Source organism: Podarcis bocagei (assembly GCF_964188305.1).
Source record: "Podarcis bocagei genome assembly, chromosome: 5".
Lineage (NCBI taxonomy): Eukaryota > Metazoa > Chordata > Lepidosauria > Squamata > Lacertidae > Podarcis > Podarcis bocagei.
This window is the reverse complement of record NC_138129.1, coordinates 93,843,091-93,855,164: the sequence shown is the minus strand read 5'-3', so window position 1 is coordinate 93,855,164 and position 12,074 is coordinate 93,843,091. Positions and strand designations below refer to the sequence as shown.

At 45.1% G+C, this 12,074-nt stretch overlaps 1 protein-coding gene across 1 annotated transcript in view; it reads left to right on the top strand.

The window, feature by feature from the left end:
* Positions 1–2,844: 2,844 nt before the first annotated feature.
* The window catches only part of RXRG (retinoid X receptor gamma), a 76,168-nt gene continuing 66,938 nt past the window's right edge, over positions 2,845–12,074 (top strand). The window contains exon 1 of the mRNA XM_081194470.1: positions 2,845–2,970. Coding sequence (XP_081050596.1) covers positions 2,904–2,970 — 67 coding nt within the window. The 5' untranslated portion in view covers positions 2,845–2,903. The remainder of the gene's footprint in view (positions 2,971–12,074) is intronic.

Sequence of the window (12,074 nt, the reverse complement as noted above, 5' to 3'; positions counted from 1 at the left end):
GGAGGGCCACCCGAGGGTCATCTAGCCCAGCCCCCTCACAATGTAATAATCACAGCTAAAGAACGCCAGGCAGATGGTCCCCCAACCGCTGCTTAAAAGCCTCCAGTGGTGGAGACCCCCCAACAACTTCCGAGGTCACAGAATTGAAGGGTTGGAAGGGAACCCCAGGAGTCATCTAGTCCAGCCCCGGTGGACAGCGGGCACGATCCATCCCGTTGTGCAAGGCTAAAGATGCTGCTGCTCAAGGCTAAAGAGGAAGCGCGCAGCCTGTCCGTTGCTCTTTGGGGCTGGGGGGGGAAAATAATATTTCCCCCCCTTGATTTCCCCCTCTAAAAACTAGGTGCGTCCTGTGGTCCGGTGCGTCCAATAGAGCGAAAAATACGGTATATAGAAAACAAATTGCCCAAGAGTAGCCGTGCTACAGATTCCACTTGTTAAAAGATTCATTCATCTTGCTGGCCACATTACCTGCGGGAAGAGTGTCTTGTTTCTGCAGCCTTGGTTGGTTCCCACTTGGAGCATTTAAATGCACAGCCACCATTTCCAGGAGGACCTAGTCATCCTATAGTATTTCCAAACAATGGGTGGAATAGCAGTGGTCTCTTCTGAGAAACAAAACCACTGCCCCCGTTTTCACCAGCTCTTTGCTGCGTTTTCCCAGAGCGGGATTCGTGTTTTGGTGAGAAGTTACTGGATGTTCAAGTCCTTTGGTTCCCATAGCAACCCATTTCCTCCCTGCTCCTCCACCCTCCGTCCTGCAGAATTGACCTTTTGGAATGTGCTGCTTTCAAACTCTCCCATCTCAGATGAAAACATCGGGGGTTTTTTCCTCTGAAACCAGAGCTACTTGACATATGAATGCTTTTAACAGTGCAGCTCCAATTGCCGCTCCATAGAAGAGAAACTATTAGAGAGAGATGGCAAGGACGAAGCAAAACCACCGCAGGCTTGGCTCGGAAATGATGATTACTAAGAATGGAGGGAGCTTGTTATTATTGCTGGGGGTCTCTCTGGTTTCATAATAAAGTTCTGAACCAGGCAGGTTTCTGCTCTCCAAAGGATACTCCGTGTATATAGCTCATTCATTCACAGACTAATATATAAGCTCCAACCAGCGTTGCCATTTCCTCCAGAACAAGGTTGTGTCAGGTTTGTTTTGGTTTTGTTACATAAGGAAATGAAGCGGTGGAGTTTGGACATGAGCAGCCAAAGCTTCTCCAACAGCATTTGCACAAGATATTAGACTTGGTTTTTCCAGAGATCGGTTTATTGGCTCTCTGAAGAATCCAGTGGCTATTTATTTCAGAGGTAGAAGCATAGGCAGCTTGCCCCGTCTTACCACTTGGGGTGAAAGGGAATTGCCATCTCCTGCCCCCCCCACCTACGCTACTGGTCTCAGTCTCCGTTCCTCTCAGTCGCCTCTTGTTTAGTGTGGAACTCACTGCCGATTGAGATCAAGCACTGTACTCTTTTGGTGCCTGCTAAAAACATAATAATAATAATAATAATAATAATAATAATAATAATAATAATAATACCCTGCCCATCTGGCTGAGTTTCCCCAGCCACTCTGCGCGGCTTCCAATCAAGTGTTAAAAACAATACAGCATTAAAATTTAAAAAAGCTTCCCTAAACAGGGCTGCCTTCAAATGTCTACTAAAAGTCAGATAGCTGTTTATTTCCTTGACATCCGAAGGCAGGGCGTTCCACAGGGCGGACGCCACTACCAAGAAGGCCCTCTGCCTGGTTCTCTGTAACCTCACTTCTTGCAGCAAAGGAACCGCCAGAAGGCCCTCGGCGCTGGATCTCAGTGTCCGGGCTGAACGATGGGGATTGAGACGCTCCTTCAGGTATACAGGACTGAGGCCTGTATTTAGACAAGCCTACTTGGGTGCTTGGAAACTTGAAGTAATTTTAATCTGTTTTAGTATTTTAACTTAAAATAGAAATAAATAAATAAATAAATAAATAAATAAATAAATAAATAAATGTCACTGTAACAATAATTTTATTTATTTTTTAAACCCAACCCAGGAAATGAAACATAATTTTAGGGAATATCATAGAGGCTGAATCTTCACATGTATAAAAAAGGTATAAAAATGTATGTTTGTTGTTGTTGTTTAAAAAACCGTTTAAAAATACATATGGAATTTACCAGTAGCTCACCAGTGCCATCTAGTGTCACATTTGTATGATGCACTTAAAAGGTGACATTTGCAGCTGTATAGGTGAGTCATGGGACATGGGTGGCGCTGTGGGTTAAACCACAGAGCCTAGGACTTGCTGAACAGAAGGTTGGCGGTTCGAATCCCTGCAATGGGGTGAGTTCCCGTTGCTCGGTCCCTGCTCCTGCCAACCTAGCAGTTCGAAAGCACGTCAAAGTGCAAGTAGATAAATAGGTACCGCTCTGGCGGGAAGGTAAATGGCGTTTCCGTGGACTGCTCTGGTTCGCCAGAAGCGGCTTAGTCATGCTGGCCACATGACCCGGAAGCTGTACGTCGGCTCCCTCGGCCAGTAAAGCGAGATGAGCGCCGCAACCCCAGAGTCGTCCGCAACTGGACCTAATGGTCAGGGGTCCCTTTACCTTTACCTAGGTGAGTCCAGAGATTCTAATTAACTCTTTGCCAAAATAATAATATATGTTACATAGGAGATACTGTGTTTGTCAGACGCTGTCTTTCTTGTGCTAGTGTCGAGAGAGGGAGAGAGAAAGAAAGTCCCCAAAGCAGGTATATCCACAAACTATTCCAGGCAGGTCAAGGTCTGAAAGATAAATTTGTAACTTGGATGAGACTGCTGGGATGTGTAAACATGCCATCATACTCTTTGCCCTTCCGTCAGCGTTGTCTGTCAGAGTTGTTTTGGTCCAACACAACTTTAAAGAAGGAGTAGATTGAAGATGGAGACACAGCAGCAATACACCTGGATGAGCCACTCCATGAGGGTTGATCGGTTTCCTTGTTTCTGTAAGTTCTTCTCGCAGTCTTTGAGTTTATGAAAGGTTATGATTACTTCCCCTTTGTGCTGAAGCTTTTGGCAGAGAGATATGTGTTTGCAAGGTGACTCAGGGAAAAGGTAGCTGCTTATGAAAGCAGTCAGAATTAATTCATGGGGGAATTTCTTTCTATTTCTTTTTATTGAATTTTGCTTCTTACATACATCCATGAGAAAAAAGCAGCCCAATATTTGAACCACAAATAACGATAAGCAAAAACATAAAACACGTATTAACTAAATATTTTTTCCTCCGCCAATTACCAATAATTGATATTCTAACTTATCAATCATTAATGTTCCATTCTTTTCAGATGACTTCCGTCCACCTCAATCTGAGTCATACTTTTCTGTAATTAACAGCCTTCTTATATGTTTCTTATTTCTTGGTACTATATGATTTAATTATAGTAACTGTTTTGTATTTTGCAAAAATCAGTCAAAGCATAATAAAGGTTTTACTTGCGAACAATTTTTTTAAAGTAGATTTTATAACACTCCCATTCCTTATTGAACTTTTGGTTTGTTTGATTCCTAATTAATTATGTCATTTTAGCAAGCTCAATGTATTCAAATAATTTTATCTGCCACTCTTCTTCTGCCAATAAGTATTCTTTTTTATTTTATTTTATTTATTTATTTACGTTCTTATGTTACATCGGTAAAGATTTTAATATTGCATTGCAATGCTCATTATCATATAATTTTCAACATGTAAACAAAATTTATATATAAAGTTTATGTACCTAAAGATAACAAGAAAAAAAACAAGGACAAAGAAATCTATTCCAAAGTCTATACCAACACGTTGGATTTCCTGTCTGTCCCGTTGTATATTCATTTTTTACAATTGAATGTACTCTTATTATTGTATATTTCTTTACATTTTGTCTAATACATTCCTATAAGTATTCTTGCCACTGTTGTGGCATATAAAAACATCCTTCTTTTATTGCTTGGGATATCTGGTGCTAGTAAACCCAAGAGAAATGCTTCTGGCTTTTTAACAAATGTTTGTTTAAACTTTTTTTAAAAAAATTCTTCATAGATACTATCCCAAAAGTTTCTGATTTTCTTACATTCCCACCACTTATGCAATATTGTCATGGGGGAAATTTCAACCAAATCTTCCCAGTTTGAATTTGGTTGCAAAAAATTCTAATCCTCCTCATTTGATTTTGTAGGGACTCTTTGTTGGATTTAGTAATAGCAGGCGGGAAATAGGATATGAGAGTACAGTCATACCTCGGATTACAGACACTTCAGGTTCAGTTTTTTTGGGTTACGGACTGCTGAAACCTGGAAGTACCGGAACGAGTTACTTCCAGGTTTCGGCGGTCGCGCATGCGCAGAAGCGCTAAATCGCAACCCACGATTCAACATTCCAAGCCTGCCCCCCACCCATTCAAAATCAGGGACAGGAAGGCTGGAGTGAGACTTCTGTTTTTATTCCTTATTATCAGTATTATGTTAGTATCCAGTCCACCTCCTAACCACCTGGATGATGTAGGTTAGGGAGATGTATAATAATAATAATTTATTTATTTATACCCTGCCCATCTGGCTGGGTTTCCCCAGCCACTCTGTGCGGTTTCCAGCAAAAGATTAAAATACAGTAATTCATCAAATATTAAAAGCTTCCCTAAACAGGGCTGCCTTCAGATGTCTTCTAAAAGTCAGATAGTTGTTTGTTTCTTTGACACCTGATGGGAGGGCATTCCACAGGGAGGGCGCCACAACCGAGAAGGCCCTCTGCCTGGTTCCCTGTAACTTGGCTTCTCGCAGCGAGGAAACTGCCAGAAGGCCCTCGGAGCTGGACCTCAGTGTCCGGGCAGAACGATGGGGTGGAGATGCTTAGAATCATAGAATCATAGAATCATAGAGTTGGAAGAGACCACAAGGGCCATCGAGTCCAACCCCCTGCCAAGCAGGAAACACCATCAGAGCACTCCTGACATATGGTTGTCAAGCCTCTGCTTAAAGACCTCCAAAGAAGGAGACTCCATCACACTCCTTGGCAGCAAATCCCACTGTCGAACAGCTCTTACTGTCAGGAAGTTCTTCCTAATGTTTAGGTGGAATCTTCTTTCTTGTAGTTTGGATCCATTGCTCCGTGTCCGCTTCTCTGAAGCAGCAGAAAACAACCTTTCTCCCTCCTCTATGTGACATCCTTTTATATATTTGAACATGGCTATCATATCACCCCTTAACCTCCTCTTCTCCAGGCCAAACATGCCCAGCTCCCTTAGCCGTTCCTCATAAGGCATCGTTTCCAGGCCTTTGACCATTTTGGTTGCCCTCCTCTGGACACGTTCCAGTTTGTCAGTGTCCTTCTTGAATTGTGGTGCCCAGAACTGGACATAGTACTCCAGGTGAGGTCTGACCAGAGCAGAATACAGTGGCACTATTACTTCCCTTGATCTAGATGCTATACTCCTATTACCTGCTTCTTCAGGTAAACTGGGCCGAGGCCGTTTAGGGCTTTAAAGTCAGCACCAACACTTTGAATTGTGCTCAGAAATGTACTGGGAGCCAATGTAGGTCTTCCAGGACCGGTGTTATGTGGTCTTGGCGGCCGCTCCCAGTCACCAGTCTAGCTGCCGCATTCTGGATTAGTTGCAGTTTCCGGGTCACCTTCAAAGGTAGCCCCACGTAGAGCGCATTGCAGTAGTCCAAGATCCATACTGATGGGTCCAAGGTGGCAAAGTGAGCTTCAACCCAAATTTACAGGGGGAAAGCATGAAGACTGGTGCTGTTTGAGTGTAATGGCATGTAGACAAATGCAATTTAAATGGGAACGCCAACAGCTGCAGAAACACAGTATGCTCCAGTGTGGCTATGCTCCATAGCACTGGGGATCTGTGTGGATGAAAAAGCAGTCATAGAGTGCTCAGCTTGAACATTTTTATATGCTGGTCCACACAGTTTGTTATGTACTGAAGTTCTCACCCTGGGCCAGCAGGGGGATACTGTAGATAGTTCAGGTCCACATATGCAAATAAGGGATTGAAAGTGACATTCAGTGATTGGATAGTTACAGAAAATGGTTACTGTTGCGTTCTAGTGGAGCTCTATATAAGCAGGCTGGCTGAACCCTTCAGTTCAGTTCTGTTCTGGTCTGTGAATAAACAAGAGCTGTTTGAAGAATCGCTGTGTCGTCTGATATGTTCACCCACAACTTAACACAGTTGCTAAGTGTGAGACCATCCCAGCCCGTAATGTTGTCCTGCCACGACCAGATTCTCACCCTGTGTTTACGGACCACATTGTTGTTCTTTAAGCTGCTGTTAGGGCAAAGCCTAAAAAACACTACATAGCCCAAACGAACAACAGACAGTTAACCTGACATTTAGATCTGCAGCACAAATCCCCCTTTGTCAATAAAACCGTGTCTTTTCAAGACTGACTTTTATCAGATAACCTTTCTCCATAATTTTAAGTTGTGCTCACTTTGCCATCTGTAGGTCTAAAGATTTGTTTAACTCATGGGTAGGCAAACTAAGGCCCGGGGGCCGGATCTGGCCCAATCGCCTTCTAAATCTGGCACGTGGGCGGTCCGGGAATCAGCGTGTTTTTACATGAGTAGAATGTGTCCTTTTATTCAAAATGCATCTCTGGGTTATTTGTGGGGTCTGTGTGGTGTTTTTACATGAGTAGAATGTGTGCTTTTATTTAAAATGCATCTCTGGGTGATTTGTGGGGAATAGGAATTCGTTCATTTTTTTTTCTTTTCAAAATATAGTCTGGTCCCCCACAAGGTCTGAGGGACAGTGGACTGGCCCACTGCTGAAAAAGTTTGCTGACCCCTGGTTTAACTGGTATATATTTATTTGTGTTTCTGCGAGGGTGTTTTGTTATTTGTTTTTTTTACTGCTGAAGATGGAGCGGAATTGGATATACAGTGGTGCCTCGGGTTAAGTACTTAATTTGTTCCGGAGGTCCGTACTTAACCTGAAACTGTTCTTAACCTGAAGCACCACTTTAGCTAATGGGGCCTCCTGCTGCTGCTGCGCCAACGGAGCACGATTTCTGTTCTCATCCTGAAGCAAAGTTCTTAACCCGAGGTACTACTTCTGGGTTAGCGCAGTGTGTAACCTGAAGCGTATGTAACCTGAAGCGTATGTAACCCGAGGTACCACTGTACCCTGTTGAGACTGACAGATATGCCTTGTTTATTGTCCGAGAGCCCAGTCATGTTTAAAAACACTGCAAGGACAAAACCAAACTAAGTGGCTTAACCAAGAGATGAGAAGGAACATAGATCAGATGCGCTCCTGAGGAAATGGAGCATTTGAGGTTCTTTACAGGTGTGGGACATGGGTGGCGCTGTGGGTTAAACCACAGAGCCTAGGACTTACCGATCAGAAGGTCGGAGGTTCTAATCCCCGTGACGGGGTGAGCTCCCATTGCTCGGTCCCTGCTCCTGCCAACCTAGCAGTTTGAAAGCACATCAAAGTGCAAGTAGATTAATAAGTACCGCTCTGGTGGGAAGGTAAACGGCGTTTCCGTGCGCTGCTCTGGTTCACCAGAAGTGGCTTAGTCATGCTGGCCACATGACCCGGAAGCTGTACGCCGGCTCCCTCGGCCAGTAAAGTGAGATGAGCGCCGCAACCCCAGAGTCGGCCACGACTGGACCTAATGGTCAGGGGTCCCCTTACCCTTTACCTTTACAGGTGTGCTAAAGGAGGGAAGGAGACTGCAGAGATGCTGAATGAAGTCTTTGTAACTGGATCACTGGAAGCAGGCTCTGTGTGACACAGAGGAGACCCATCTGCTCAGGCAAGGCATGTTCTGGAGGAGGTTGTCATAGAGGAACAGGTTCGTAGTTTGGTGGCGCTCATTGATCTTTGTCGCTCAAGGCTCATACAACCCTGTGGCGTGGAACATCTTCTATCAGTTTTTCAGCTGTTTGTTATCTTAGCTGGCTCCCAGTCCATTTCTGTGCCCAGTTCAAAGTGCTGGTTCTGACCTTTAATGCCCTTTACAACTTGGGCCCTCTGATGTATCTGATCGAACACATTTTCTCTCCTGTACCTCCCTGACCCTTGAGACTGTCATCTGACAATCTTCTCTGAGTGCCCCTGCCAAGTGGGGTGCAAATCATGAGAGAAAGGGCCTTTTCAGTAGTGGCTCCTCCATTGTTGAATGTTCGCCTATGAAAGACCCATCTGACACCATGGGGAAAGATGCTGGCAAGTTCAGCTTGGAAGGAAGGAAGGAAGGAAGGAAGGAAGGAAGGAAGGAAGGAAGGAAGGGGCTAAGATGGCAGACATTTCAATCCATCAATCCCTGGAAATGTTGGCTTCAAAGCATTCCAGAGATAATTATTAATGATCTCATGTATCCCCCAATTAAAAAGGTAAAGGGACCTCTGACCATTAGGTCCAGTCGTGGCCGACTCTGGGGTTGCGGCGCTCATCTCGCTTTATTGGCCGAGGGAGCCGGAGTACTATGACTCTAATAGCAGCCACACAGGGATCGTGAAAAGGTAAATTATAAAAAGAAAATATTATCTCCCCAATTATACAACTATATTTTAATCAAAAAATTTCAAGAAGGCCATTTTGCCTACAGCTTGATGTTCTCTCTGTAAACGGTGCATCTCCAGCAGCAGCTAAAGAGTTAAATCCAGATTCAAATGGCCAGATAAATCAATATGACTGTCATGCAAAAATTAATTAACACAGAGACAATTGTGTAAATTCCTTCCAGTAACAAACTGTTAAATAAATGAAGCTATTTCTGAATCTAGATTAACTCTCCCACCACCATCCATGATTTTATCATCCAGGAAAACTGTCCACAAAGGAAACTGTAGTTAATAAATCTTTGCTTAGGAAGCAACTAAGGGGATGAGTGAGTGCAAAGGTCCAAATGCTGATTGAAATAGCTCTTAAATCCAGCTCTTTCTTAGTACTTGTTCTCTGCTGTGCTTGGCATTTAGCTTTCTTTCTGAACGACAACCGGGTGCATGGCTGATTTAGCTCTGTTCTGCCACTTCTCTTCTTCCCGATTATCCATTCATCTCTTCCTTCACTTCTAATTACAGTATACTGCTGCATTTGTTTCCCCTCCTTTTGTTGCTCTTGTTAGTTTAGCTGGGCAATGTAGTTCAGCAAATTGTTAAACCCATCCATGAGGCCACAGCGAAGGGCATATGCGCAGAAGCTGGTGAGCTGTGGACACACTGGCTGAAATCAGACCGTAGTGTTCGAAGCTGTGCGGCACAGTACAGCCATTGTGGCTTCGGTGGGTACAACTCTGTTGTATTTGTTGTCCCACTGTCATCTGTGGTCAGGCAGGTTTATGCAATCCTCCCAAAGCCTGTGGATTGTTACTTGGTCCAATTCAGTGCTATAGAGGGGGTTTCTGCAAGAAAAGTGCCAAGGCAAAAGAAAGAAAGAAAGAAAGAAAGAAAGAAAGAAAGAAAGAAAGAAAGAAAGAAAGGAAGGAAGAAAGGAAGGAGGGAAGGAAGGAAGGAAGGAAGGAAGGAAGGAAGGAAGGAAGGTTGGTTCACGATTGGACATGAACCTGCCTAGAAATGCAGAGGGAAGGCAAATGTGGATGAGCGCTCCAAGTTGGTTCAAAGTCTTTGCTCTGCCTTGTTTCCTGCTGTGGAAGGTCATCCTACTTCAGCTAGCATTTTGTGAACGTTGGCTGAGTTTGTATAAAACAGGAGTCTCTTAGATTTGTGCCTTGCTGAAAGCACCTGTAGCAAATCCAACCAGAGCCTGCATAAGAGACAAGAGAGTTCACATGAGGTTTCGCTGCCTTTCTTTGGTGACCTTTCTCGGTGACATTCTGAGTTGTTCTTGGAGCCCAGGCAGGATGGCTGAGTGCTGCTTCTGCAGCAAAAGAGGCCAGCTCCCTTTTCTTTGCGTAACAGAGGGTGATATGATGGCAGTGTCATTTCTGCCAATAACCATCTCCACAGATGTCTCTAATGCTGGCCACTTCCTTACCTGTGTGTCTTCGTTCAGTCACGGTCCAACTCACAGCCACTTGCATATTGATTGCAGCAATTGACCTTTCCTTACTTATTGCTCCCTGCAGAAACTGGAAGAATGGGCACTCAACAGAAATATCTCTCCGTTATTTTCTATTAGGAGAAGAGTATATAAATGATCTGGAATCACTGGCCCCGTTCAGATATAACAGCAAACAATGGTTCTCCGGCAGGTGAATGAGCTGCAGGCATCGGACTTCCCTTACCCCAACCCAAATAATAAGAGACCAATGAGACTGGTTTTGGGTCAAAAAAGGCCACAACTTTATTGAATACAGATGAAAGAGGTTTAGCTTGGGTATGGGACAATCGAAATACTTCCGGCCCGCCCACTGGAAGTGATGCGTGGTCAATGCAGATGGGGGTTCCTAATGTTGGGATACTGGCGGGAAGATGGGGGCATCAGGCAGGCCCCCAGCTGGCTCCAGCCACCAGCCAGCAGCCAGTCTCCCTTGGAACAGCATCAAACAGCGACGCGAGCCTCAGATACGTTTAGAGACCCTTGCACGCTCTGTCAGCAGAGTGCGTAAATCTTCTCACAGCAGAAGAGTTGGACAGAGAAATGTTTAAGCATAATGTACAACATTTATTCAGAATAGTTCAGGAACAGAGGAAAACATGTCTGCTTCCCTTCGTCTCCAGCAAAACAGCAACAGCACAAAAGCTATATACAAACGGAAGTTCCCAGCAAGTGCTGGAAGTAAACAGGCATGTGACACACAACAGTCATGCCTGCTCCTTTTTAAGGTGGACCAGAACTATAGCCTAACACCTAAGACTTACATCAAATAATAGGGTGACCCCCGCAGGGAAAACCATCTGGGGGAGTGCCTTTGGCCCTGGCCCCCCAGGGCACACGGACATGGCCACTGGCACATGGGATACTCCAGAGTTTGGAGGGGCAGGCGGAGACTACAATCTCCCCTCCATCCAAAACAAAGGATTGCCCCAATGCCCAATCAGTTGTGAGGGTTGCTATGAGGTAGGCAAAACCAGCGGCTCACAGTGCCAATTAGCCCAGTGGGCAAATTCCTACCTGGCTCCCTTAAAGAATGGCGACCACCGTAGCCACAGCAAAGTCATTGCTTAAGTCAAAGCTCAAACACAGCAAAGTCACTGCTTAAGTCAAAGCTTAAACCGAGGGTGGGTGGGCAGGGGAAAAAACCCGGCGAAGGAACAAACAGGTAGTGTCCCAGGTGTGGGCAAGGGGTGGATCCGAGGGAAGCTTACCTGCTCTGTTGGTGCCACCCCTTGGCACAGGCCAAGTCCCCAGCTTGCATCCTCATTAGCCAAAGCTGGGTGCAGGCCAGGATCCAGCTCCTGATAGATGGAGGGGGCTTAAGCCCCCACCGCCTATCAGGAAGGGCACCGCTGTTCCAGTTCCCTCAGCGGGGGCCCAGTGAAGCCTTTGCCATCCTGCAATGCCATGGCACCAAAAGGGGTGAGCGGACTTGGGCTTAAATCCTTCCCAGCTCCTCTCCTCTTGGGTATACTAGAGCAGGGTATCAGAAGCACCCACTTCCAGTTTTTAAGCTAACCACAGTTGTCAAGCCATAGTTTGCAAAGCTATTTCAAAGAGAGTTTCTGATTCTAGTTTGCCCGTAAATTGGAAACCATAGTTTGTCAGTCCAAATACCATGCTGAACAACCTTGGTGTGACATCTGAACTGAGCCACTAGTGCACATATTATGATCAAATCTGCAAACAATTTAGAAAATAACTCCCCCAAATCCTATTAAATGGAAGAGCACCAAAGTTCCAATACGATGTTGGCCAACTTCAGGTTTATGCATTTGCCTTCTAGGATGCGGGTGGCGCTGTGGTCTAAACCACAGAGCCTAGGGCTTGCCGATCAGAAGGTCGGCGGTTCGAATCCCCGCGACGGGGTGAGCTCCCATTGTTCGGTCCCAACTCCTGCCCACCTAGCAGTGTGAAAGCACGTCAAATGCAAGTAGATAAATAGGTATTTCTCCAGCTGGAAGGTAAATTGTGTTTCCGTGCGCTGCTCTGGTTTGCCAGAAGCGGCTTAGTCATGCTGGCCACATGACCCAGAAGTCATCTGCGGACAA